At 49.1% G+C, this 27,060-nt stretch overlaps 1 protein-coding gene across 5 annotated transcripts; it reads left to right on the top strand.

The window, feature by feature from the left end:
* Positions 1-1,606: 1,606 nt before the first annotated feature.
* On the top strand, positions 1,607-26,253 carry PNOC (prepronociceptin). Of its 5 annotated transcripts, none has more exons than XM_036423959.2 (4): positions 1,607-1,731; positions 12,868-13,017; positions 22,474-22,861; positions 25,822-26,253. In XM_036423959.2, exons 2-4 carry the CDS (start codon positions 12,892-12,894, stop codon positions 25,905-25,907), a joined length of 600 nt encoding a protein of 199 aa, XP_036279852.1. In that variant the 5' UTR covers positions 1,607-1,731; positions 12,868-12,891; the 3' UTR covers positions 25,908-26,253. The 5 variants fall into 5 exon arrangements, with proteins under 5 accessions (XP_036279852.1, XP_045432630.1, XP_036279850.2 ...); XM_045576674.1 differs by having other exon boundaries at positions 1,707-1,834; XM_036423957.2 differs by having other exon boundaries at positions 1,707-1,834; positions 22,474-22,919.
* Positions 26,254-27,060: the final 807 nt, after the last annotated feature.

Below are 27,060 nucleotides of genomic sequence, written 5' to 3'. Positions count from 1 at the left end.
AGGTTCCGGCAACAGAGATCTAAGAGGAAAACCACAGTATGCTAGTCTCCTGGGCCCCTTTGCTATGAATATTGATGGAAGGGACATTTGATTGTTGGAATGTGTTGCTCTTTACCTAGGGCAGTGCGTTCTTGCTTTCCTTCTTCCTCTCTTCTAGTGAGATATAATTCACGTAACGTAAGATTCACCATTCTTAAGCATGCACCTAAATAGTTTTCAGTAGATTCACCGTGGTGCAATCATCAGCACTGATTCCAGAATATTCCCCCCACCCCAAAGAGGAACCTCAGACCTCTTAGCAGTCAGAGCACATACTTTCTTTCATCCTCCACCCAGTTATGAGGGGAGAGCCTGACTTGTCACATGAGAAGGTGCCTGAGCTCCGTGGACAACATAGACTCCAACCCAGGGATTCTGGAGTATTTTCAGATCTTGGGAAAGCCAAGGAGGAGGTGCTGGTGCAATGGGCCTACCCTAGGGTCGGGAACAGAGGGCTCCCTGAGGACGCTGCAGAATCTAAACCCTGTCTGCCTGGGCTGCCTGTGGGCTGCTCCCTGCAGGAGAGGGAAGGAGGCTCCGCACTGAGTGGGGGAAGCCCCTTCAACACCTTCCGACTCCGAGGCACGTGGGGTGACACCCGGAAGTACAGCAGCAGCTTGAAAAGCATGCTGTTGCCCTGGCTGGTGTGGCTCCGTTAGTTGAGTGTCATCCCCTGCACTGAAAGGTCACTGGTTCAATTCCCGGTCAGGGCACATGCCCAGGTTGCAGGCTTGATCCCCATATGGGGTGCCTGTGGGAGGCAGTCAATCAATGTTTCTCACATCGATGTTTCCCTCTCCCTTCCTTTCTCTACAATCAATAAAAACATTAAAAAAAAAAAAAAAAAAGCATTCTGTTGCAACACTGGATGTTGACAGGGGCTTTTTAGATCCCATTAGCATTATTGAATGAGAAAAGGGTGGAGGGGATGCAGAATTCACAGTTATTAAAGGTCTTATGGCCCGGCTGGTTTGGCTCAGTGGATAGAGCGTTAGCCTATGGACTGAAGGGTCCCCAGTTCGATTCTAGTCAAGGGCACAGGCCTGGGCTGTGGGCTTGATCCCCAGTGGGGGGCCTGCAGGAGGCAGCCGATCAGTGATTCTCTCTCATCACTGATATTTCTCTTTCCTTCTCCCTTCCTCTTGAAATCAATAAAAAAATATATTTAAAAATAAAATAAAATAAAGGTCGTATGTGTTTTTTTATTCACAACCATCCCGGAAGGCGTTACACCCATTTTACAGGCAGAGGGCCTGAGGTGCTGAGAAGTAACTTGCTCTGATAGCAGAGCCAGAACTGCAGACACTTCAGTCTAAGTCTGAAGTCTCGGTGTTTTACCCTGAGCCATGCTGTGGGCACCTGTGAAGTGCCTCCTGGCCCAGCCCCTGGCAGGTGGCGCCCCTCCCTCGGGTGGCATCGCTGCTGCCCTTGGGTCCGTGACCGGAAGAGGGGGCTCGGCTCAGCCCTGGGCTCCTCCGAGCCAGTGGGAGCTTCCCCTCCTTCTGCCCGCTCATTCTTCACTCCTCAGGCAAAAAGGTTGCTCAAGGAGACTGGAGGACGGGGGGCTGCCTCCTCGCTGTCACCGGGAGCCTTTTCTTTCCTGACTGGCTTACCAGAGAAGCCTGCCAGTCCTCACCGCGCCTCTGGAAGCCAGGGGAGGCAGCTGTGGGAGCCTGGAGGAGCCAAGTCCAGGTGAAGCAGGCTGGAGGATGAATGGGCTGATGGTGGGGAGGCTGGGATGTCACAGGTCTGCGCACAGAGCCAGCCAGCGGGGCGGGCGCCAGCCAGGAGGCGTGTAGGTTCTGCTGCTCACTTGCTTCAGGGGGTCAGCGTGTGTGTATGTGTCATCGAGGTGGGCAGGGAATGGGAGGGCTGTGGGGGTGGGGGGAGGAGAGAAGGATATATATGCTGGTGTGGCTGAGACGGCAGAACCGAGCCTCACATCCGAGGGAGCCGGGCTACTGCTGACAGCTCTCAGGTAGGCGATGCATGCGCACCCCAGCCCGGGACCCGGTGCCGGGAGCCTTGGGGGAAAGCCGGGCAGCGGGGGGCTCTCCCTCAGCCCCCCTCCTTTGTCCAGGGTGGATGCTGCCGTCCCCCTGCGAGAGGATTTCTTCTTCGTCCGCTTTATTTTCCATGCTCGGATGGAGGGTGGAGGGGAGCCTGGAGGTTTTTTATCCTAAACGCAGAGGCAGAAGGAGAAAAGAGCCGAACTTGGAGATGAGGAAAAGTTTGGGTTTAGCAGGCGTGGCCCCTACTTTGCCATTCCTATCTGTTGAGGAGAGGGGGCTGTGGAAGTGGGGGTGCAGAAGGGGCAGGTTTGGGGGGCTGGCTTTCAGGGCAGCCCTGAGGACTGCCCCCCCACCCCGTCCCGAGTGATCTCTCTGTGCAGCTTCCCTTTCTTCCCTTCCCTCAAGTGTGTTCAGGCTGGTGGGTTTGGATTTGGGTTTTCAGCCCCGAGGGAACCCTTCCCCGATAGGCACTGAATAGGAATTGTGAGTAATGACGTGGGAAGTCGGAGCAGCTTTGTGTGGGACCCGTAGTGCGTGGCTGGCCCGGCTCGCCCTGTGTGAATTCCACGTTGATGTCTGCAGGGATGACCTTGGTCTCCCAGACCCTGAGCTCCTTTGAGGGTCTCGGGGTCTGGGAGAGAGGACGTGGCCAAGTCACCCAAACTCTCCCGCTCCTTCTCCGCCTCTTTTTCTTTCTCCTCTCTTTGTGCGCCTCTCTCCCCCGGCGTGCCTCTCCCACCACCCCCTCCATTCCCCATCCTCTCCTCCCCCCATCTCCTTCTGAACATGGGCAAGTTCTGGGGGGAATTCAAGTCGGGCAGGATGCTTGGGGAAATGGACCATTTAAAGCAAGCTGCTGTGGACTCACAGCACACCCCGCTCCCGGGCTCACACATCTGTGTCTCGCTTCCCCGAGCAGCCCCAGCCCGTAATTGCCCCAATTATAACCCATAACGTCGTTCACGAGACGAACAAAAGACAAAGCTCTTCTTTGTGGCATTCGCCGTGGAGCCCTCACCCGAGTCCTCTCCACGGAGGGGCACGGGAAGCCCCGGGCTCCTTATGAAAGGCTCCCACGGGCCCGCGGCTCTGCCCCCTGCCTGCGGGCTGCCGCGCACCCTTCCCGCGTGCGGACACGGCGGCGGGGAAACACACTGTGCGCTTCCACGGATGCTGGATGCTGCGATGTCTTTCTCAGAAAAGCGACCGGTGATTCTGCATGCTTGCGAGTCTCCTGCAGGGTAGGGTCCCCGGAATGCCCGTCCCCAGCCTCCACCTTAGTAAAAAGCGGCTTCCCCTGTCCCGCGTGCTGTGCGTCTGTGCGTTGAGGGCGCTGGGGTGCAGCCTGGGGTCGTTCGGGCGGTGCCGCTCTGTCTGTGGGGCTTTATCAGCTGGAGGCTGAGGGTACTCCAGTCTCCGGGGAGGAGATTTTGCATTGTCAATGAAGGGAGTAATTGCAAGACGAGGCTCAAGCCCCGTGCTCTCCGGAGCCTGTAACAGGAGCTGTCACGAAGCTATTCCGTCTTCAATCAATCAGATATTTATCTCCTCCACGCCACCCGGCAGGGGAGGTGCACGGGCCCGGGCTGGATTCAGCCGAGGTGATAATAACAGCTTTGCACATTTGTACAGTGATTTGCATCCACATTTTCACACCCATTATCCCCGGCAACAGCCCTGGGAGGGGGTGCCATTATCTCGGTGGTGCAGCGGGAAGCCGAAGCTGTGAGGTTAAACCGATCGTGCAGGACTCGGCAGGCGGAGGACTGAGCCCGGCCCCCCGAAGTCCAGCGCGCCTCCCGTGTGGGGCCAGGGGTGCTCCTAGACCGATGGCGATGGGGTGGGGCGGCACAAACACAGGGAAACAATTAGCAGACAAGGCCAGGCCAGCTGTAATTAAGTCCTAAATTGCGTGGTCCAGACAGCAAGTGTTGGAGGGATTCCCGGGAAGCCGTGTTTGCCCCTCTGCCTGCAGGGATGCGGGCGAGCGAGGCAGGGGAGGACGTGAATGGGTCTGTCCAGGGATTTGGAGAGAAAGGCGGCAGCCAGGACAAAGGCACAGAAGAAGGGCAAAGGAACTCCATTTATTGAAACCTACGATGCACAAGGCAGAAACCTAAACACACTTACTGTGCCCGGCCCGCGTGGCTCAGAGGTGGAGTGTCAACCTATGAACCAGGAGGTCACGGTTCGATTCCCAGTCAGGGCGCATGCCCGGGTTGCAGACTCGAGCCACAGTGTGGGCTGTGTAGGAGGCAGCCAGTCAATGATTCTCTCTCATCAATGACATTTGTTTCTCTCATTCCCTTCCTTTCTGAAATCAATAGAAGTATATTTTGTAAATAAATAAATAAACACGCTTATGTTGTGCTAAGACACACACGGACACACATAAACACACGGACAGACGTGCACACACACCATAGGGAGGTGAGCCTTCGGGTGAGTGTTTCATGCGTTTATCAGCGTGCTTCCATGAACGACACCAGAGCCCAACAGCTCCCAAAGCCGGAGAAGGAACCCTTGAAACCAACCAGCTCTGAGCCTGGGCGGGCAGCTCATCAGATACCTTAGGGAGGGGGGGGACAGGCTCTCCTGAATCATCCAGACAGCAGTCTCACTGGCTTCAATTCTGGGAACTAACTCTTTTGGCAAACTGGGTTTTCTAAACACTTTTATTTAAATGCCTATAGGTGCCCCCACAATCTGACATGAAGGGCTCCTGCTAACCACAAACTAGCTGTGAGACCTGGGGCACCCAATTTAGGGGCCGGTTTCCTGAGCATCTCCCTAGATAGGCCACGATCACAATCGGTCTGGACTGTCCACGATCCTGGGGGGTTTCCAATCCTGGCAGCGGCTGTAGCAGAGCAGAAACACAGCACCCCGCCCGCTCGGAAGGGCCTGACGTGGCAGGTGAAGGGGAGAGATGGCCTCCCAGGGGTCCCGGGTGTGGGTGACAATGTCACTGAGTCACCACCCAGCCGGGGCTCTGCCGCCCCACTGGAGCTCAGAGGCAACCTCCCCCACCCCCCACTCCCCACTCATCCAGCTGAGAAACCTGCGTGGTGTTCCCGATGGGAGCCTCCCACTGCCCGCAAAACAGACCTGCCAGCTCTCTCAGGCCCCACAGCCAGCATCGCCAGACGTGAGCAGTGCCCGGCAGGCACTCCACCGGGCTTCAGGACACGAAGGCTTTGTTCTTTATGGTGTTACCTTTCGTCATTTGCATTTATAACGTATATGAACAAATAGATGGGGAAAGCATGCTCAAAACCTGATTGCTGGTGCCATAAAGTGAAAGAAGCTTGAAGATGATTGGTCTGGTTCCATTCCTCGTTTCCTTACCTCTGTTTTCTAATCTACTCGAAAATAACATTGAGTGATTTCAGTATAAAAGTAAATACGCTTTTACGTTTTCATTTTCATGGTTTTGACAGTATGTGTGGAATCAGGAAGATCAATGCTAAGAGCGATAGCTGCTCAGTGTTGAAGCAGCCCTGATGGAAACGGATCCTGGTGACCTCTTACCCCTCCACCCCAACCCCTACCCCCACCACCACCCCTCCTGACCCTCTCCTGAGCCCCAGGCTGGGCTGTTACTGTGGCCTCAGTCCGGTGCTGCCCGGAAGCTGCTTCCTCAGGAAGCCCTTCACTTCTTCCCTCCATATCCCCCCTTCTTGCTTCCCCTCAGCAGGAGAGCACAAATATCTGCCCGTCCCACTTAGAAAATCAACCACATTAACCACCTAATCCAACGGTCTCTTCTTAGAGAAGGAGAAACTGAGGCCCAGAGAAGGGGTCTTGCTCAAGACCCCACTGTCATTGTCAGAGTCAGAGCTTGAGCCCAGGACTCTGGTCTCCACACGCAGGGCTCCCCTGTCCCTTGCTCACCAGCACGGGGTGCACTTAGGCTGCTTGGGCGGGCCTCCCTCTCCTCTCTGCCCCTGCCCTCTGCCCAAGCGGGAATTTTAGAGCAGAAAGGGGGCCTTTTTGAACATGAGCGTATTAGCCAGAGGAGGAAAAGAAAGAAGCCTCCCTCCACAATAGCTGGTGAACAGGTGACACGTGGGCATCCCGTCTGCAATGGGTCATAGAAACGGGGCGTGAGGGAGACAAACCCCTGTGCTCATGAGCGACTCCTGTGTGAACTGGGCAGAAGCAACAACAGAGAGGGGGAGCCCAGAGTTCAGGGCACAGGCAGGTGCTCAGAGTGAATCCAGCTGCACGAAGGCAGAGAGAGCCACGGAGATCAGAGCGGTCTGGTGAGAGCAGGAGCCTGGGAACCCGGTGGTCTTATTCCTCCTCCTCAAGCCTGTGTCTTCCCAATGGTACAATGGGGACAATGGCCCTCACCCCCTGGCACCGATGCTTATAAAGCTATTAGCACAGCGTCTGGCACACGGTGTTCTGAATATAACCTTTAAATATATAAAGAGAGATCATCCCCACAAGATGGTCTCTTGTGGAGATGGTCTCTCTTCAAGACCATCCCCCAGAATTTGCCAGCTTCCCAAGGCAGAACCGGCATGAGGACGCTGTGGTTCCCCAGATCACACCATTTGGGGTCAAAGTGCCTGAGCTGAAGTCCTGGATCTGCTATTATATGAGCTAGACTCTCTTCGGCAAGTTGCTTACCCTCTACAAACCTACGTTCATCGCAAAAAGGGAGGTAACATTCACCCTAGATCAGAGAGCTGCATGTGAATATTGAAATCTTCCGTAACCTGTAGAAAAACCTGTAGCTACCCTTGAGATGGATGAGGAGGATGGGGACATATATGCTCCGGCAAGAAGACTGCCCCCTCTTCCCTCGTCCTCCAAAAGCACCCAAATGACAGCTTCGTTTACAGGTCACAACGCAAGACATAATTCACTTTTATCTTCAGCTGAAGCTTCATACATAATTCTCCAAAACAGATTGGCAACTAATTATATTGTCCTTGGAAGCAAGATTACATGCAAATAGATTAAGTCTAAAGCACAGGGGTATTTTATCTTCATAAGCAGCGAAGCACAATTAAATTTAGGAGGTGTCATTGCCAAGCTGAAAGGTAATTAAACATTTCTTTATTCAATACGAGATGTCCAGATCTCTAGCTATGATGGTATCACCACATGGAAGTGTAGGCAGGGCTCGGCTTACCAAGTGAAATTTTAGCCAATTAAAATTCAGACATATGTAGGGAGCATTTTTTTTTTTTTTTTTTTTTTTTTTTTTACTGATGGTTACTATTGTCCAATAAAACAAAAACAAATATAAAAACCTGTCATCACCCCCATTTTGCAGAAGCCTGAAGCTCTCGGTGGGGAAAAAATTTGCCCAAACTCAGTTACAAAGTGTAAAGATTGAGCATAAATGTCACTCGTGAATTAACTAATTGCATGCCTTCATTCAAATGTCATTAACTTATGTACAGAACTACAAAAAAAGGAAAGCACAAGCCTTCCGAAGAATGAAAAGCATCTATGAATTTTCAGTAAAGTTCAAAATCTAACTTAACCTAGAACACACTGATACTAGGTGTTGTGAGAAGTACCAAAAAGTACTTTTCTAAGGATAATTACATATAATTTGAGTTTTCACATTTATCAATCTCATGTAAATATCACAAACCATCTGGGAGATAGGATGGTGGTCATTCTCATTTTAAGGATTTGTTTTCATTTTAGAATAGAATGAATAGCACTCAGCATTTTAACAATAGGTGGGGTCCCTTGCCTGGGTTGTGGGTGTGCAGGAGGCAGCTGATCAATGATTCTCTCTCATCACTGATGTTTCTAGCTCGCCCTCTCCCTCTCCCTTCCTCTCTGAAATCAATTTTTAAAAATATTTTTAAAGTGAGGGGTGGGGCCCAGAGGGGGATTAGGGAGGTTGGACGAGCAGGGAGGGCCAGGCTAAGGCCAAGTAGATTCCATAAGGTTACCCAAGCGCCAAACTACAGAAGGCCCGCCCTGTACATGCAGGAAGGCTACCAGGCGGAACACATGCTCCAAGTCCCAAGAGCTTATCTTCTTCCTGCCCCGCCCCCTAAAACTCATTTACCCAGAATTTGAGATAACAAATATCAGCCAAGCCATCAAACATTTCCTGGGTGAGCAAGTTGTCGCAGTTAATGCTCTTGGTGAAAAACCTCAGCTGGAGAGCATTCTATTAACATCTGTCACAACTTATCAGCTCGGCCTATGCAGACGTGTATTGCAATTTTGTATTAAGAACCAAAGGAAGCAGTCCCTTTTCTCCCAGCCTTCCTTTCTTCTGTGGCATCCAGGTGCTGCCATCATGTGGCCACAAAGGGCACAGCCATGCCATTCTGGACAGATTCCACAAAAATAACCTCCAGGTTAGAAAGACTGAAATTGAGTAGAATAAGAAATGGAAAGGCAAATCTCAAATTAAACAAAGACCTATGCAAGCAGTCCTTAGTTTAATATATTGGCTTACACGTTGGCTATTTTTAGAACTCATGATACTCTTGAGTTTTGAAAACTCTTCAAAAGAACCTGTAAGTGGTGACGGGCTTTCGTAGCTTGTCTACCAACCCCTATGTGACCCATTCAAACTTCACAGATATTACTATTCCAACCCTGCCTTGTGGCCATATGTGACCAGTCCACTAGCAAAACATGCTTGGACTTCCAGCTTAGGGTGGCACACTGCATCGCCCCGGAACAAAACTGGTTCCCACTCCCCAATCCGCACAGGTAGCGAATAGACACTGTCAGTGACGCAGATGCTGAAGTGGCCCCGGGGCCATCAGCACTCTAGGCCCCCAAGGAGGCAGATTTCTAGACACTCCCCAACTCTACCTCTGCTAAGGAGAAGGAAGAGGGCTTCTGAGATCCTCTACTGTCATTAGTCAGACTTTTTTGAGCACTTCCTAAGTTCCTGACCCTGAGTGCTGGAAATAGAGAACCCTAGAATATGACCCTTGCTCTTCAGGAAGTCACAGGTCAGGGAGAGAAACACACACACAGATGTCCCGGCTCACAGGAGAATGTGGTAAGTGCCCTGCGAGAGGCTAGGAGAACATTATTGAGGAAAGGCTGTGTGCTGAACCCTTTTTTTTCTCTCTAAGCTTTTATATAACATGTACACTGAGTGGCCAGATTATTATTATGATCTCTGAACACATAATAATCTGGCCACTCAGTGTATATTAATGTAATGTAATGAATTCGTGCATGGATGGGGTCTGGCCAGCCTGGCCAGGGGGAGGGGACATGGATGGGTGGCTGGCCTGCCTGCTGGTCAAATTCCTGGTCGAGGGGACAATTTGCATATTAGCCTTTTATTATATAGGATATACACTGAGTGGCCAGATTATTATGTGTTCGAGATCATAATAATCTGGCCACTCAGTGTAGTATGTATGTGCCAGGTGCTATATTAACTGCTTATAAACATTAACCAGTTAGTTGTCATATGAGGTAGATACTATGTTGTTCCATTGTTACGGTCTGCAGCAATGAGCTGATGGGAACTCGCCAGTCACAACCACTCTGCGGTTCCCATCCGACAGGCCCTAGAGGTTCCCTCACTTCCCACTGTGATGTGCTGCATCTCGATGCCGCAGCAGCAGATATGCACGTAGCTGAGACCAGGGGGTGGGGGTGGCTTTCCAGAGGCGATGACTCTGAAGCTGAGTATGAAGTATGAGTTGGAGACGTGTATTCCGGGTAGAAGGAAGAGAACGTGCCCAGACACAAAGCCATTAAGGACCCGATAGAGTCGGAATGACAGGTGACTCACCAGGATGATAGAGGAGACAGAGGGTGAGTAACAGGAATGGTGCTAAGTCCCAGCGGGAGTTAGAGAATTATCTTCAGTGCAAAGCATTGGATTGGAAGATGGTTTGGTAGGAGGTCAGGTTATTAGGCAAACAGATTAGGAGGCTTATCACAATAACCAAGGCAATGAATCCCAACTAAGATGCTCACTCTTGAGATAGAGAGGGAAAATTGCATTGGAGATTTATTCCTTTGTACAGATGAGTGTGCTCATGGTTCATTAACCCAGGGCACCTCACCCTCTGGAGGGTAAAGCTCAAACCCTTTAGGATAACAAACAAGACCCTGTTCTATCAGACAGAGCTCGTCTTTCAGCAGGTGCTTCCCCAGGTGGGAAGGTGGCCCCATCCATGCACCAGCCTGCTCAGCCTCCCCTCACAGGCTGTGTACATGGCTCCTCTGCACCTGTGAAAAGACTGTTTCCAGTATCTCTCAAATGCCCTCTTCTTTGGAAGACCTTCTCATCCTTCAAAACCATCTCAGATGTCAACTCTTTGACTTAGACATTGATTGAGCATCTTTCAGTCGACATCCTCTTAGTATGAGATGCTTGGGTGATACACAAGAAGAGTTGGGATGGTCCCCCAATGTGGTGTCGACTGCAGGATCCCTCCTCCTATCGCCTCACTCCATTTCACATCCATATCCTACACCAGTGTGTGTAAGAGTCACCTGAGAACACGGGTCCAGATTCAGTGGTTGCAGGGTGAGGCCTGAAACTTCTTGTTTCTAACAAGATCCCAGGTGATGCTGGTCCTGCTGGTCTGCAGACTGCATTTGTACATTTTCTCAGTGGAGTCTAATGAAAAAAGCCATAAAGGCAATTATTTTTGGTTTTCTACACTGAACTCTTTATGAAGGTAGAATTTATACACAGCGAAGTTCACAGAATTAAATTTAAATTCAATGAGTTTCGCTGAAACCGGTTTGGCTCAGTGGATAGAGCGTCGGCCTTCGGACTGAAAGATCCCAGGTTTGATTTCGGTCAAGGGCATGTACTTGGTTGCGGGCACATCCCCAGTAGGAGGTGTGCGAGAGGCAGCTGATCAATGTTTCTCTTTCATTGATGTTTCTAACTCTCTATCCCTCTCTCTTCCTCTCTGTAAAAAAATCAATATTTTTTAAATAAATTCAATGAGTTTTGGCAAATGTAGACACCCCTGTGACCAACACCTCAATCAAGAATATTTGCAACATTTCCAGAGAGTCCGCTTGTTCCCCTTTCCATTGAATCCTCTGAGCGAAGATTTTTCTATAGGGACCCAGAGTAATCCTCTGAGCGAAGATGGTTCTATAGGGACCCAGAGTGATTCAGTTCAAGGAAATAGCTTTTTGATTCAGGAGGCTTCATCACAGGATCAATTTAAAGAGGGAAAGGGAAAAACAAAATATCTGTCGGGCAATCCTACATGAAGAATATAAACTTCTGATCTGACAATGGTTGAAGCTATTATCTTATAATCATTTATTCATTTTTTATTGATATGGTTTTTACTGAGTTTTAGAGAGTCAGGGAGAGAAATAGAGAGAAACATCACCAATAGGCTGCTTCCTGCCTGCCCCACACTGGGGATCGAGTCCACAATCCAGGGTTGTGCCCTGATTGGGAATCAAACCAGTGACCTCTTGGTTCCTCAGCTGATGCTCCACCACTGAGCCAAACCAGACAAGCTATTTGATATATATATATATATACATACATATATATATATATATATATATATATATGTGTGTGTGTGTGTGTGTGTGTGTGTGTATATGTGTGTGTGTATATGTATGTGTGTGTATATATATGTGTGTGTGTATGTATGTGTGTATATATATATGTGTGTGTGTGTGTGTGTGTGTGTGTGTGTGTATATATATATATATATATATTCTGTGCTTTGCATGGGATAGCAAGGTGAGTGAACATGCTGGCCCTGTGCTCAGGAGTTAGCTCACGGCTAGCAGGAGAAACAGACAAGGAACCTGCAGCCTCCTAAAAGAGCGAATTCTGGGATGTAGGGCATTCCTGGCCGATGTGAGGAAGGCTAGAGGATGAGATGAAGTACATGTGTCACGCATAAATGTCACAGTTTGCACACCTTGTTCTTGCACAACACTTCACAAAACGCCCCTTACAGTTCTCATCGTATCTTCGCACCAGCCCTGGGACAAGGCAGGTGCCGCTACCGTCATGCACCGCTGAACGACAGACATGCATTGTGAGAAACGCATCACTCCACGGTTTCCTGGTTGTGTGAACACCACAGAGTGCACTTACACACATCTAGAGCCCACTACACACCCAGGCTCCATGGAACAGCCTATTGCTCCTAGACTATAAGCCTGCACAGTATATTACTGTACAAAACATGAGATCAACTCAAACTTGAGGAAAGGATGCAACCATGAGATGCGGTGAACACAAAATGCGTGAGGCTGCTTCTGGGGCAGCACGGCACACAGTCATTTATTATCGGTACTGTGTACCGTCCATCATTGTACGTGCTCTCTTTTATGTGACGGAAGCTCAGCTTTGTCTGCGCCAGCAGGAGTAGCACAGTGTGTACTGTGACAGTCCCGTGGCTGCCACGTCACCCGGTGATAGGAATTGTTCAGCTCCGTTATAATCCTATAGGCCTCTGTTATAATCCTATAGGCGGTCGTTGTTGACCGAAACGTCATTAGGTGGCACAGGATTATCTTCCCCTTTTACAGCCATGAACACTGAGGCTGGGAGAGGTTGTCTCAAGGTCACACACTCAGTGGCAAAGCTCCCTGAAAGTGCCCGTGCGAGTGGAGGCCAGCTGGGTGGCAGGACTCACAGGGGCTCTCTCCCAGCAGCTCTGGCACCCCGCATGGGCATCCGGCCTGGCTGACAGGAGCAGACCCCTGCGCCCTTGCCGATGATCCCCTGCCTCCTGGGAGGTGGACCTCAGCCGGCAGTGTCCCTTCTGAAGAGCGCCTGTCCTGCATCCCCTGGGTGAGTCTCCCCGCCGGAGGCTGTTCTAACGGCCGCGCACCCTCCCCTGTGTTTCAGCGTCTTGCCTCCCGCTCCTGCACCATGAAAGCCCTGCTCTGCGACCTCCTGCTGCTCAGCCTCTTCTCCAGCGTGTCTGGCAGCTGCCAGAGGGACTGTCTGACCTGCAGGGAGAAGCTCCGCCCAGTGCTCCACAGCTTCGACCTCCAGGTAAGCTGTCTCCTCCTCCCCAGCTCCTCCAGAGCAGACCCCAAGGGAGAAACTGAGGCCTCGCCCGGGATCACGTGGTTGTAGGGGAACAGAAACAGACGTGAGCATCTTCCCAGGGCAAACCCAAATGCATAAATCTGTAAACATTTATGTCCACTCGACCAAGTTCAAACAGAAGCCTGCCCACACTGAATATTGTTCCCCCATTAAAAGAGTGCATAAGCATGTGAGAGAGTTTGGCAAATTAGAGAAGTTTTTTTAAAAAGAGAATTGAAATCACATTTAATCCTACCAGTCAAGAGGAAGAATCCTAGTGTTTTCTCTTGCTGTATTATGCCTGGATAATTTCCATTTCCCCGAGTTACTAAACAAGTTATTTCTCTCGGTGAATACAGTATAACTTGTTTAAGCATCCCCTCCTGAGTTCAACATGTTTGCTGACCTCCGTTGCTAATATAACAGATAATTTGGCAAATGATCACCTAAAATGCTCTATTTTAAACTTTGCATTTGAAGCACAAATCTGACATTAAGTTTCTTTTTATTAAATAAGCTGCTTTCTCCACCGCCTTTTTTTATTGTTGTTGTTAATCCTCACTAGAGGATATTTTTTCCATTGATTTTTAGAGAGCGTGGAAGGTGGTATGGGGAGGAGGGGAGAGAGAAACATTGATGTGAGAGAGACACATTGATTGATTGCTTCTCGCACAAACCCCCACCAGTGCTAGGGAGAAGCATGCAACCCAGGTATGTGGCCTTGACGAGGAATAGAACCCATAGCTCTTCCGTGTGCTGGCCGACGCTCTAACTCTGAGCCATAGGGACCAAGGCGCCACTGCTTTTATTTTTATCTAAATAGTTATTCCTCTCTTAGAAATCCAATATAATTCCATTCTTATTATTTTTCTTTGTAGTTAAATAAACTCCTTTCAAAAGATGCCATGTTTCAAACTCCTCAACCTTTAAAGCAACCAGAAGTAACTATGTCCCTTAAGGCGAATGCACAAACATAGAAACCAGATATTCAGGCTGGGCCAAGGCACCAGCGGTGAGCAGACACAGCCCAACAGGCCTCAATACCAAGCTCCTCCTGCCCTGTAGTTTTCGAGCCTGTTTTCTGAGCAGTAATAACTGCTGCATCACAAAAAGTATTCCCAGATAACCCTTTCTGAGTGTATCCGTCCCTCTCATTCACCCGCCGTGGTTTTCCTGACTAGGACAAGGGATCCAAAGGTGAGCAGGTGGGTGGGCCTTGCAGCCAGTGGGAGAAGAATCCGCAGTCCCTCCGAGAGAGAGTAATTACTGGTGCTGGGGGAACACAGAACAGCGGACCCCAACCCAGCCTAGAGCGGCAGAGAGGGCTTTTGGAGGAACTGAATCTCTAAGGAGACCTAAACATGAGTGGGAGTGAGCCCAGCCATCATGGCTCAGTAGTTGAGCATCGATCTATGCACCAAAAGGTCATGGTTTGATTCCCGGTCAGGACACATGCCTTGGTTGTGGGCTCAGTTTCCAGTGTGGGGCGTGCAGGAGGCATGATTAGTGATTCTCTCTCATCATTGATGTTTCTCTCTCTCTCCCTTCCTCTTTGATATCAATAAAAATATATATTTTTTAAAAATGTTTTTAAAAAGATGAGTGGAAGTGAAGAGGCGGGGAGTGGTCCCCAAGTATAATAGTAAAGGAAGGCATGGGGGCAATTGGGGAGGGTAGAGAGGGGGCATTTGCAAATGCCTATACGAGGGAGGAGCGTGGCATTTAAGGAACTGAGAAAAGCTGAGTTTGGCTAGAGCACAGAAGGCCCCCATGCCTTTTCTGTGCAGCCCAGAGAGGTTTAAAAGTTCACCCAAAATCTCTTTCCCTTGGTCTTAGTAAAAAACAGAGTAGAGCCGAAATCGGTTTGGCTCAGTGGTAGAGCGTCGGTCTGCGGACTGAAAGGTCCCGGGTTCAATTCTGGTCAAGGGCATGTACCTTGGTTGCGGGCACATCCCCGATAGGGGGTGTGCAAGAGGCAATTTGTCAATGTGTCTCTCTCATCGATGTTTCTAGCTCTCTATCTCTCTCCCTTCCTCTCTGTAAAAAATCAATAAAATATATTTTTTTAAAAACAGAGTAGACTACTAGTTTGCATGTAAACCAGTGAAGGCATTGATGAAGCAATAATCTCATAATGGCCACACTGCTAAGGTTCTCTGCTTGCAGCCTAGACCAGACTGAAGGTTATGCACAATTCCTGAATCACTGGCCATAAGTGCAACCCTTTATTTCCCACTCAAAAAAAAAGCACTAGAACTCAAAAGATATCTGTACAGCCATGTCCACAGCAGCATTATTCACAATCTCCAAAAGGTGGAAACCACCCAAGTGTCCTCAACAATGAACAGATCCACAAAACGTGTGTGTACAGACAATGGAATATCACTCAGCCTTACAAAAGGCATTCTGACATGTGTAGCAATGTGGATGAAACTTGGAGACATTGTGCTAAGTTGGGTTGACCTGTCCAGACACAAAACACAAAAGAACAGGTCAACCCAAGGCCATGGTGTCCAAGGGGGTGGGAAGGCACATCAGTGTCTCATAATCGGGTGTGACACTTTTTATAAGGAGGTCATGTAATCTGTGAATGATTTTCACGGGACAAAAGGACAAATACTGTCTGATTCTATTTATAGTCATCAGCGGTCGAATTCATGGAAACAAAAAGTAGAAAGGTGGTCGCTGGGGCTGGGAGTAGGGGGTGGATGGGCATAGAGTTTCATATTGGGAAGATAGAAAAGTCCTAGAGATGGATGGTGGTGACCATGGCACAGCACTGAGAGTGTACTTAATACCACTGAGAGCACACTTAAAAATGGTTACAATGGTAGAAAGTTGGTGTTATGTGTATTTTATAATAAAAGGAAGTATTTGGAACTTAACTGTAAGGATAACCCTGAGTTTGCTCTAAAGTATTATTTTTTAATTTACCTTTGTTGTTGGAAGTATTATAGATGTCTTTTTTTTTCCCCCCCATTGACCTCCTCCATCCTGCCCCCATCCTTTCCAGGCCTTCACCACACTATTATCTGAGTCCATGGGCTATGCATATTCTATATAATACAACCTTAATATGCAAATCGACCAAATGGCAGAACAAACAGTTGCTATGACATGTACTGACCACCAGGGGGCAGATGCTCAATGCAGGAGTTGCTCCCTGGTGGTCAGTGCACTCCCACAGGGAGAGCACCACTCAGCCAGAAGCTGGGCTCACAGCTGGCAACCGTAGTGGTAGTGGTGGAAGTGGGCTTAGCCGGCAGTGGGACATCCCCCCAGGGTCCTGGACTTGGAGAGGGCAGGGCACAGGCTGGGATTGGGAGCCACCCGCCCTCCACCCCCAAGTGTACGAATGTCCTGCACTGGGCCTCTAGTATGCACCCCCCAGTTAACCTCCCCCCACCCACCCACCCCTGCTTCCCTTTGAGATTCATCAGTCTGTTCCACATTTCTATGTCTCTGGATCTATTCTGTTCATTGGTTTATCTGGTTCATCAGATTCCACATACCAGTGAGACCATGTGATACTTGTCTTTCTCTGACTGGCTTATCTCGATTAGCATAATACTCTCCAGGTCCCTCCATGTTGTCTCAAAGGCTAAGAGATCCTTCTTTTTTACAGCTGCATAGCATTCCATGGTATAAATGTACCACAGCTTTATTTATCTAATGTCTTAAAAAAAAAAATATATATATATATATATATATATATATATATATATATATTTATATATATATTTATATATGTTATTGATTTATATATATGTTATTGATATATATATATGTTATTGATTTTATGGACTCAGAGAGGAAGGGAGTTAGAAACATCGATGAGAGAGAAACATCTATCAGCTGTCTCCTGCACACTCCCTACTGGGTATGTGCCCACAACCAGGGTACAAGCCCTTGACCGGAATCGAACCTGGGACCTTTCAGTTCGCAGGCTGACGCTCTATCCACTGAGCCAAACCGGTTAGGGTTATCTAATGTCTTTTTTACAAGGAAAATCATTCACAGATTACATGACCTCCTTGTAAAAAAAAAAAAAAAAAAAGTCACACCCGATTGTGAAACACTGGTGTGCCTTCCCACCCCCTTGGACACCATGACCTTGGGCTGATCTGTACGAGAAGACAGTGGCCAGCAAGTACACATTCGCTCCAGTCTCCTTCCTGCCACCAGGATCTGCCTTCATTCTCCCCACTGCCTCCCATCTGAGTTCCTTCTCTCCCGCCTTCCACCTTCCATGGTACCACTGATTTCCCTACTGAACGTTCCTTTTTAACCCTCTCCCGCCTGTTCTTTCCTTTCTTTTGCTATTATTGTTCTAAACCACATGTGTCAAACACAAGGCCCGCGGGCCAAATCCGTCCCGCCAGGCCTTGCAATGTGGCCCGCACCGCGCTGTCATCACTGCACTCCGCTGCGTTTCCATCACAATGACAGTTTATGACTGTTCAGTAAACCATTCGGCCCTCGATTTAGGCTGGATTTTAGATTTTGGCCCCTTCTCTGATTGAGTTCGAAACCCCTATTCTAAACAGTGTTTCCCCAAACTTCTGACATATGCGTACGCCTTCTATAATTTTCGTAACGCTGAGTACCCCTCGTATTCATGAGAACGTGGAATTAGGCACAGCGAAGCACGGTGCAGTGCATATCCCCACCAAACTCTGGTGCAATGCGTACCCCCACCAAACTCTTCCCGTACCCCTGGGGGTACGTGTACCACACTTTGGGAAACACTGTTCTAAAAGATTGCGACTTTGACACACACACACCCACCCCAGCCCCTGCCACTGTGTCACTCTCGGCTGCTCTCAGGGTCCGCAGCAGCTCCTAAGCACCAAACCGCAGGCCCACGGATGGGCTGTCCACTTGGTGAACTTACCTGGCACTCTTCCCTGCTTGGGACTCTTGTTTCTCTGCCTCCGGTTGGCCTCCTGTTCTTCTCCCCACCCCCTAAGCATAGTGACTGCCAAGGTTCCCTGATTCTCGCCTCCATGTACTCGCTCCCTCAGAGATGTCATCCCCACATCCAGGCCTCCAGCTCTCCCCAGGCCCCAGGGAACTCCCAAACGTACACCCACACCTGGTCTCTCCTGGGCTCCAATCACATCCCACACTTCCCAGAAACCCCGCCTCCTCTCCTGGCTGTCCCAAAATGCCCGGAACTTGCCCTCCCACCTTGCACGTGCCTCTCCCTGCTCTTTTTCTTCCAAATCCCAGCTAAGTTTCATCCTGCTTCTCCACCTGCTCCCATAGAACCAGCGCCTCCCTCCTCGGTGCTCTGACAGTTCCTTGTGTCTGCTCGTCTATCTCTCTACATACGGTGTGAGCTTCCTCTGCTGATGGTCCCGGGCATTCCCACACGTGGCCCGATGTGCTGTGTGGCACAGAGTTACTTCTTCCAAACAATGGCCAGTTAGAGAATGGCCAGTTACTGCCTTACAGTGAGGGGTCAACCCTTCGCAGGGCCTGCTGACCCCCAGAGGGACTGGCTGCTGGGTTGTTTGGTTTCTAGTTTGTATTTATTTTATTTTATTTATTTTATTATTATTATTTTTTTTTTTTTTTTTATGAAATGTCTAGAATGTAGGTAGCCACATCTCCTTTTCAAATCTGGCAACTCCTGAGTATGTCCACTCTGTGAATAATAGGGTGGAGGGAACTCACCTCTTTCAGCAAGGTCACTTTCCCAGCCCCTCCGCCACGTTATACAACCCTGAGCTATTCCCAGAACCTCTTGGACCCCTGGCTTTATCAAGAATCCCTTTATTTCTCACTCCAAGTCCATGGTCCAAGTGTGGCTGGCTTTTCCTCAGTCTGTAATTTTGGTCAGTAAATGACTCCCATACAAAACCCAGTGTCATGGCCTGCGTTGTAAATGGTGCTTTGCCGTATCAGCTCAAGGAGAAAAAAAACAAAACAAAAACCATCATGTTTGAGAGACAAAGAAGAAGGTAACCTACCGTGAGGTCCGGGGAAATGTATTTAAAACTTCCTAAAACTCTAACAACAAAAGAAGCTGCCTTCCTTTAGGGCTTTCTGTCCTCATTACATGAGCACCCTGAGTGGCTGGTTTGTAGTAGTGCTGCCAGAAAGGGGATCTGGCCCTGAGCAGGCCGGTAGTGTTTGGGTTCTTGACTTCCTGAAGGGAAAATTTCACCACAGGAGTCCAGGTGATTTTTAGAGGACGTTTGTTAAAAGTGGGGACAGGGAAGCAAGCACAGGCTGGGGAAATGACCATAGGCGTGGCTGCTTTGGCTCACTCAGAGGTCATTGAAAAGGGGGCCTTAGGGACAGGTTCGGGGGGTTTGCCCGGGATGAGCTGCCACTGCCCATTGCTGCCCTGGGTGGCAATCCTCACGGAGTCCCACGCCCCTCACGCCCTTCTTTCCCTTCTAATGGGCTTGTGTGCCTGTTCCCCAGTCTGTGATTCCAGACATCAGTTTCCCCACCAGCCCAGCTTTACAGATCAACTTGGCATCAATCTGAGACCTTCCAGATGCTCCCCCACGCTCCGGCTTAATATAGCCATGCCGTCAGTGTGGGTTGGGAGAATGCGTCCAGCTCCCTTAATAGGCTATTAGCCCATCTCTGGGAAGAGGCTGGTGGCTCCCTCAGACCAGACGGTTCGGCATTAAGCTCTGGCGCCCATCTGGTGCTGCAAATGCTGTTGTGAATTTGGATTCCTCACATTTGCCCAAAACCTTCTCTGAAATCACGCGTTCCGATGATTTTTCGAGTACCTAATTCGTCTAACAGTATGATGTGCCTTCGTATGGGGCTATGCATCTGGTTCGATCATAGAATTTCATTTTCTCTGATTGACACACAATCTCATTACCATCTGGGCCCAGAAACCTCAGGGACTTGCAGAAGATCTAATAGCCTTTAGATTTAACAATGTCCACCTGTTCCTGTAAACTGATGGTATAGAACAGTGTTTCCCAACCTTCTCTCATGATGAGAATCACCTGGTGGAGTTGTTAAAACACAGATTCCCGGATCCCAACTAAGAAGTGCTAAACTAGAATTTTTGGGAACATATAGGTAAAATTGTATACTTAACTAGTGCTCTAAGACAGATTTTATATACAGAGCACTAAGTTAGGTATGCAACTTTACCTATATGTTCCCAAAAATTCTAGTTTAGCACTTCTTAGTTGGGATCCGGGAATCTGTGTTTTAACAACTCCACCAGGTGATTCTCATCATGAGAGAAGGCTGGGAAACACTGGTATAGAACAATTCAACACGCGTTTGGGGCTGCTGTTCTATGAGGATTGGACCAGGTGCCCAAAATTCTACCCTCCTCTTGACTTCCACGTGCTGCTACCCATGTTTTCCTGCTTTCCTCTTGACTCTGTTGTTTCTCAGACTCGCCACTGAGGACAGTTTAGGCTGGATAATTATTTGTTGGGGGGGGGGGGGGAGCGCCTGTCCTGTGCATTGTAGGGAGTTTAGCAGCATCCCTAGACTCTACCCATCGATAGCAATAGTGTCCCCCCTACCCATCCACCATGTGACAACCAAAAATATTTCCAGACATTTCCAAATGTTCCTGGGGCGGGGGGAGAGAGGCAAAATCTCCAGTGGAGACCCACTGCTACAGAGTAATAACCCAAGGGCATTATGGTCTGAAAGAACATGTTACAAATTGATTCTACCCAGTTTTCTTCCAAGTGTTTTGGAGGCAAGCTAAGTACAGACCCCCACGTGAGCTTATCTCTGAGGGGATCTCTGGCCACAGTGTTCCCTGATGGCTTCTTCCTCCTCACAGCAAGTTCCACAGTAGGATTGCTCATAGTCCAGCCTCAGAATCACCTGCAGTGCTTGCAAGGAAAAAAAAAAAAAAAACTAATTCCTAGATTCCTGGCTCTGCCTTGGCTTGCCGAATCAGAATCCCAGAGGTACAGGCTAAGAATTTGCATCCAAACCAACTTCAGTAGCTCTTCTTACAGAGCACTCAAGTTTGTAGCTACCATTGTCCTCAAGTCCACCCTTCCCACCTGCTGAAGTTGCCTGCCCTTCTTTCATACCCAGTGACATTGTGGGTGTGAAAAAGAGGTTGCTCTGGGTCTCTCAGCTGCGTGGGCACTGACTGCGAATGACTTCTGCCAGCTTCTCTGAAAAAAAGCTAATGGGAAAGACCTGCTCAAAAAAACCACAGCTCTAGTCTCAGTCGGTGCCAACATCTGACAGCATGCGGGCTAGCATGCGGGCTTGGTGAAGAGTACTCTTTGGACACCTGACCAGTGAAGGAGGGTGGCACTCCCACTGGGTTCTGTCTCTTTCTCCTCTCTGGTCCGGCCATTTGAAAATGAACCCTTTTCCCATTGGCACGTTATCTTTTGGTCTCGTAGGATCCTAGTCTCCCATTCAATTCCATCAACTCAAAGTACTGCAGACACACGTAAGCCGTTGAGCAGGGTGTTCATCACTCTCTGTGCTTCCCTACCTTGACCTTTATTTTCTATAAATGAAGCACAGAGAGTGATGACTAGTGTTTCGGGGGAGGGGAGGTGAAAAATTAACACCGGGATTGATCTTTTCCTGGTGACCTTAAAGTAACCATGCAGATTTAACTACATGCTCTGGCATCCCCAATGCTGCGCATGTCCCATGTCCTGCGTGATTCAGGGTACAGGCTCTAGAAGACGGGCCACTCGCAAATGAAAGAGATGAGACGAGAAATAATTATTTGGAAATATTGGAGGACCAGGCAGGAACCCAACTCAAGAGGAAGGACTCCCCTTGGGCTCAGGCCTTGCCATCCTTTTATTCAATTTGGGATACACCTACAGCCCTTAGGCAGGCAATTTCCAGTAACAGACTCTTATCAGTAAGGATTTACATGACTGTCTGTGGGGAAGTTGCTTCAGCTAGCTAGACTAAACAGTGGGTGCGTAGCTCGTAGCTCGGACCTTGCCCACACCTCTCTGCTGGTGAAGACAATAGGTGGTTTCCCACACAATGTCTTAAGCCAGTCTGACTTCCAAGTCTGATAAAAGAACAACAGAAAAGTCTTTTTTACGGGTGACCCTCCTGAGCTGTTTGGCTCCAAAAACCCAACTACGTCACTAACAGTTAAGGTACAGTTTAGCACGTGTGTTCTGTGTTAACTTGCTGTATCGCCTGGGATAAGGTAGCTTCCCATCTCTGAGCCCCAAGTTTCTTCATCTGCGAAATGATGGAGCTGGGCCAGGGAGTTTTCTGTCTCTTTCCAACTTAGAAATTCTATGAACCTAAACAATTACATGTAGAACGGCCGCACAGCACTTAAGAAAGACATGCTTTAGAAGAACTTGCATGGTACAGGTATAGACCATAGAGGGGCTTTATACCCTCACTGCCTTGGATTAATAGATGCCCCCCCATCCTTCTCCCTTCCTCCCACCTCTGTCTTGGCAGGTGTGCATCCTCGAGTGCGAAGGGAAGGTCCTGCCCAGCCCTCTCTGGGCGCCATGCACCAAGATCATTGCCAGGGGCCCCTGGCAGCTCAGCCCTGCTGACCCAGAGCACCTGGCGGCTGCTCTTTACCAGCCAGTCACCTCCGAGATGCATCTGAAGCGAATGCCCCGTGTCAGGAGCCTGGTCGAAGCGCAGGAAGAGACAGAGCCCGGCGCAGAGGAGGCTGGGAAGGAGCAGAAGCAGCTGCAGAAGAGGTTTGGGGGCTTCACCGGGGCCCGGAAGTCGGCCCGGAAGTTGGCCAACCAGAAGCGGTTCAGTGAGTTCATGAGGCAGTACCTGGTCCTGAGCCTGCAGTCCAGCCAGCGCCGGCGCACCCTGAACCGGAATGGTAATGTGTAGCCGGAAGGGGAGCCCCTCCCAGCTGCACCGTCCACTTCAACCCATGAGTGAGTTGGGCAGGAATGAGCTGGGGGCAAGAAGAAACCTCATATATTCATCTTAGCGCATTAGCCCCCCAAACATACAAGCCCCGCTCCCCAAGGTGTTCACCCCCTGCCTCCTGCCCACCTTTTTTTTTTTTAGGAGCAAAGATTTTTTTTTTTTTTTTTTAGGCTGACCACTGCCATTGAGAGACTAGTTACCATGGGGATAATAGTAGTAGGTTAAGATAACTAATTCCTCTATAATTCTCCAGGAGTTTAGTTACCATGGGGACAGATAAGGGGAACCAAGCCTCCTATTCGATTGCCATGGCAACCATTCAGTTCACCTCTTCTCAGAGACTATCTCTAAGCAGCAGTAGCTAGACTTACCCTTAGCCTATTAGCAGAGTATTATTTCTGAGGCTGTGATATTGCTATTTCACCTTCAAAAACAGCTTAGCTGTCCCCCACGTCTCCCTCTATATCTCTAGACAGCTGGATTCCATGGAAACCATGAAACTTTCCCAGTCAACCCCAGTAGGAGTTGTGGTTAGGGCCAGGAGCTACACTTTCTGCTCTTCTTTCACTTGCCGTGTGTCCATCCTACCGCCTGATAGACTGGCCAAATGGTCTGACTCCTTGTGGTTGATGGCATCATCACTGAGCTTTGAGAATCTGGCCCAAATGACTCAATTGCTTTCATCTTTCCTCACTTTTCGCATCTTCCCAGGGCCATTTTTGGTTTGCTTTGGTTTGTGTGCTTGCCCTTATTCCTTCCTCCCTTCTGGTCTTTCCTTACCTCATGACCATGCTTCTACATGTACCTATAATACATATCAGATAATAAATATCAAAAACCCTGATCTATTGCCTCATTACAAATTCAACTTTCCTCATCCCATCAACCTATCTATAATGCTGAATGGCACAGAGAGCTAGCACAATGGAATTTTATGAAAATCTTAGAAAACCCATCAAGCCTATGTGCCTTAATTTACATATGGGTATAATATTATATGCAGAGGCCAGCTGGCGTGGTTCAGTGGTTGAGCATTGACCTATGAACCAGGAGGTCACAGTTTGATTCCTGGTCAGGCCATATGCCATGGTTGTGGGCTCAATCCCCAGTGCAGGGCATGCAGGGGCAGCCAACTAGTGATTCTTTCTCATCATTGATGTTTCTATCTCCCTATCCTTTCCTCGCTGAAATCAATAAACACACACACACACACACACACACACACACCTCTTCTTACATAGTCTTTCTTGCCCTCGCAGAAAGAACTAATCAGTTAGTCAAAACATTTCCAAAACATTACCCAAATGGGACTTTTCCCTCCGAGGCAAAAAAAAAAAAAAAAAAAAAAAAGCCTGCATGTGCTGTTGTTGTTTGTGTCCCACACTGCAAAGATAGCCAGATTGTTCATAATCCTGCTTCAAAGCATCTGAATGCATGTTCATCTTGGCACTCACACCTCAGCAGGGAGGCAGCCCACGTGGCTCTTGGCAGGTAGGCCAACTTGTCTGCAAGTGGCCCCTGGCCAAATATGGACATGTGCATTGGGTTGTGAGAAGGCCGCTGTGTTTGTTTTAGCAGAATGATTAATCTGCGAAGGCCCTGAATGGACCTGCACTGCTTTTGAAGTCATACTCTCGGGTCCTTAACAAGCATTCTATTTCTTCCCAAGCCATATCTGCACAGAGCTTAACAATACATCTACTGAGCAAATGGCTGATAGATTGAATTGAATTCTCTCAAATCTCAGACATTCTTCTATAAAGTGGCTCTTAAGGGAACTGAAGCTCATGTCTGATTCTGAAGTACAACCATTTTCTTTACCGAAAGACAGTTTAAAATCAGCCACATTTGCAGGAATCAATGTATTTAAAAACAAAACAAAACAAAAAAAACACTATTTGAGCCCCTATTCGGGCAATTGGTTTTTCTAATTTTCTATTAAGCTTCCAGCTGAGCGGCACTGAGACAAAACGGGTAACTAGCTTCTGTCTGCTGCTCTGCTCACGAAGTAAAGTTCCTGATGGAAACGCTAGAAACATCAACCAGCTCATTTGGGTCCTGTCGATTGCTTGCTTTCCCCTTCTAGAGCCACCTATTTCTTTCCCACACATTTGTGGTTGCTGAGTTCCAAGATGGATGTGTACTTATGAGCTTGCCTTTACAACCCAACCAGCCCTACCTGCGCTTGAGACTCCTCCAGCTTGGGGGATCCCCGTTGCCAGTGCTAAGCTATACTTGTGTGATATCCAGAGCCAGTCTGTTCTGAGAAGGTTGGAGGAAGAGGGGCTGCCTCACACTGGAATGGGCCAAAGAACTCAGGAAGGAGGGACATCGCGTGCAGGACCAGTCCCAGGCAGAATGATGAGAAGGTCTGGGCACCTTCTATCCCTTCTCTGTCCCTATATGGTCTCCTCTCTGCTGCCCGGAGCTGTGACCCTTTTGGGCAGTGGGAAATGAGCATATTCATTCATGATGAGGAATCAGTAAAATCAGGCTTAAAGAGCATGTGCAATGTAAGAGAACCATATGTGAGGATGTAATTCAAGAAATGAATGGCTCCACATGGACTCCACATACCAGGCATAAGACAATGGTCTCCAGGTAGGGCACCTATCCAGTGCCTTTCAAATGCCAGCCCATAGGCCTGCCCTGTATGCTCCTAGTTATGCCAATAGGCTATCGTATGATGGTCTACCATGTAATAGGTCTATATGTATTATATGCATTAGAGCCAGGGGCAGCAGGTGTAAAAGGAGTTAGGGATCCCTTCTGACGGCTCCAGGGACTGTTTGGTTGGTCAGTAGCTTTTCTTTGCCTCCTTTCCTCCACTCAGTCACGAGGCTAAATAGGATCGAAGGGTCTGTCAAATTGTCTGGTTTGTCACTGTAATCATTTCTGTCTCCCCAGGTGTCCGGGTGATCCCCAAAACAGCATGTCGCCAGGCCCAGACCTGCCGGCTGGGCATCCGGATTCCTCCCATCCCAGGGCACTGAGCCAGGCTTCGCCTCCAAGTCTCCACCCCCAGGGTGCAGCGCCTCCCTGCCTGGTTGTCAACCCCCCCAACCCCGCCTCCCCCACCACCGCCCCCCACCACCGCATGTTTCATGGCAACCCAATCCTACATCAGAGTGTATTTTTGTAATTCCTCCAGCTGACGTGTAAATGGTCCCGTCTTTCCTCCTCACCCACCTCTTCCCTCTTCTAGGGGTGGGCTGAAGGAAGGGGACACCAAGCCTGGGGTTTTGACTCGTCACTGCCATCACTTGTTTGTAAAAGAGCTGTTCTTTCTGACGGATTGTTTTAAACAGATATTTCTCCATTAAACTTCTACCGAGCAAATGGGTGATGGGTGGGTCAGCTGTTTCTCAGGGACGTCACCGAGAAGCACGAACTCCAAGCACACCGGCAGAGCGGCCCCATGGAGGGGAGGCGGGGGCCACAAGCCTGTGGCTCTGCTTTCTGTCAAGTATGACAGGCAAGAGACGTGAGCACAGACATGCAGCTGGGTGGGTGGGACAGAGGGGCCGCGTTTCTCAGAAACTCCCTGGGCAGGGCAATATAGCCAATGGGCAAGTTGTGTCCCACCCCGCCTGCAGCCCCCATCCCACCCTGCCCTCCTCCCCCACTCAACCCGCCACCCCAACCCCATTTCTGACTCAGCGTAAGCACTTGCCGTGTAAGAGAGCCATAAGTGAAGATGTAATTTAGCCTCAAGCAATAGATTACTATACATGGACTCCGCATACCAGGGATCAATAGAAATTTGCATGAAAACTTCTTTACTTTTAAATTTAGGGAAAGAACCATTGATTTGTTCTTCCACTTACTCATGCACTCATCGGTTGATTCTTGTGTGTGCCCTGACGAGGCAGTGATTCCGGCGCCGTGGCCATCGGACGATGCTCTGGTGGTCCGTGAGGTCCAAGAGGTTGGCGACCGCTGCGCTAACCCTCTGTTAGGGCAGAAATCTGCCTTTTTAACAAGTTGCAAGAGATGCAGATCCTGCTGGTTTGGGACCACTAGATTGGGATGTGAGGCGAGGGGCAGAGCCTGGACAAACCTGCTGTTTGTCCTTTTTTTTTTTTTCCTCCAGTTTAACCCAAAACATGTTAAGGTGCATAACTATCAGAGCCCAGCCAGGAAGCA

The sequence above is a fragment of the Pipistrellus kuhlii genome, unplaced genomic scaffold (assembly GCF_014108245.1).
Source record: "Pipistrellus kuhlii isolate mPipKuh1 unplaced genomic scaffold, mPipKuh1.p scaffold_m20_p_8, whole genome shotgun sequence".
NCBI classification, from domain to species: Eukaryota; Metazoa; Chordata; class Mammalia; order Chiroptera; family Vespertilionidae; genus Pipistrellus; species Pipistrellus kuhlii.
This window is presented reverse-complemented; position numbering and strand designations above follow the sequence as displayed.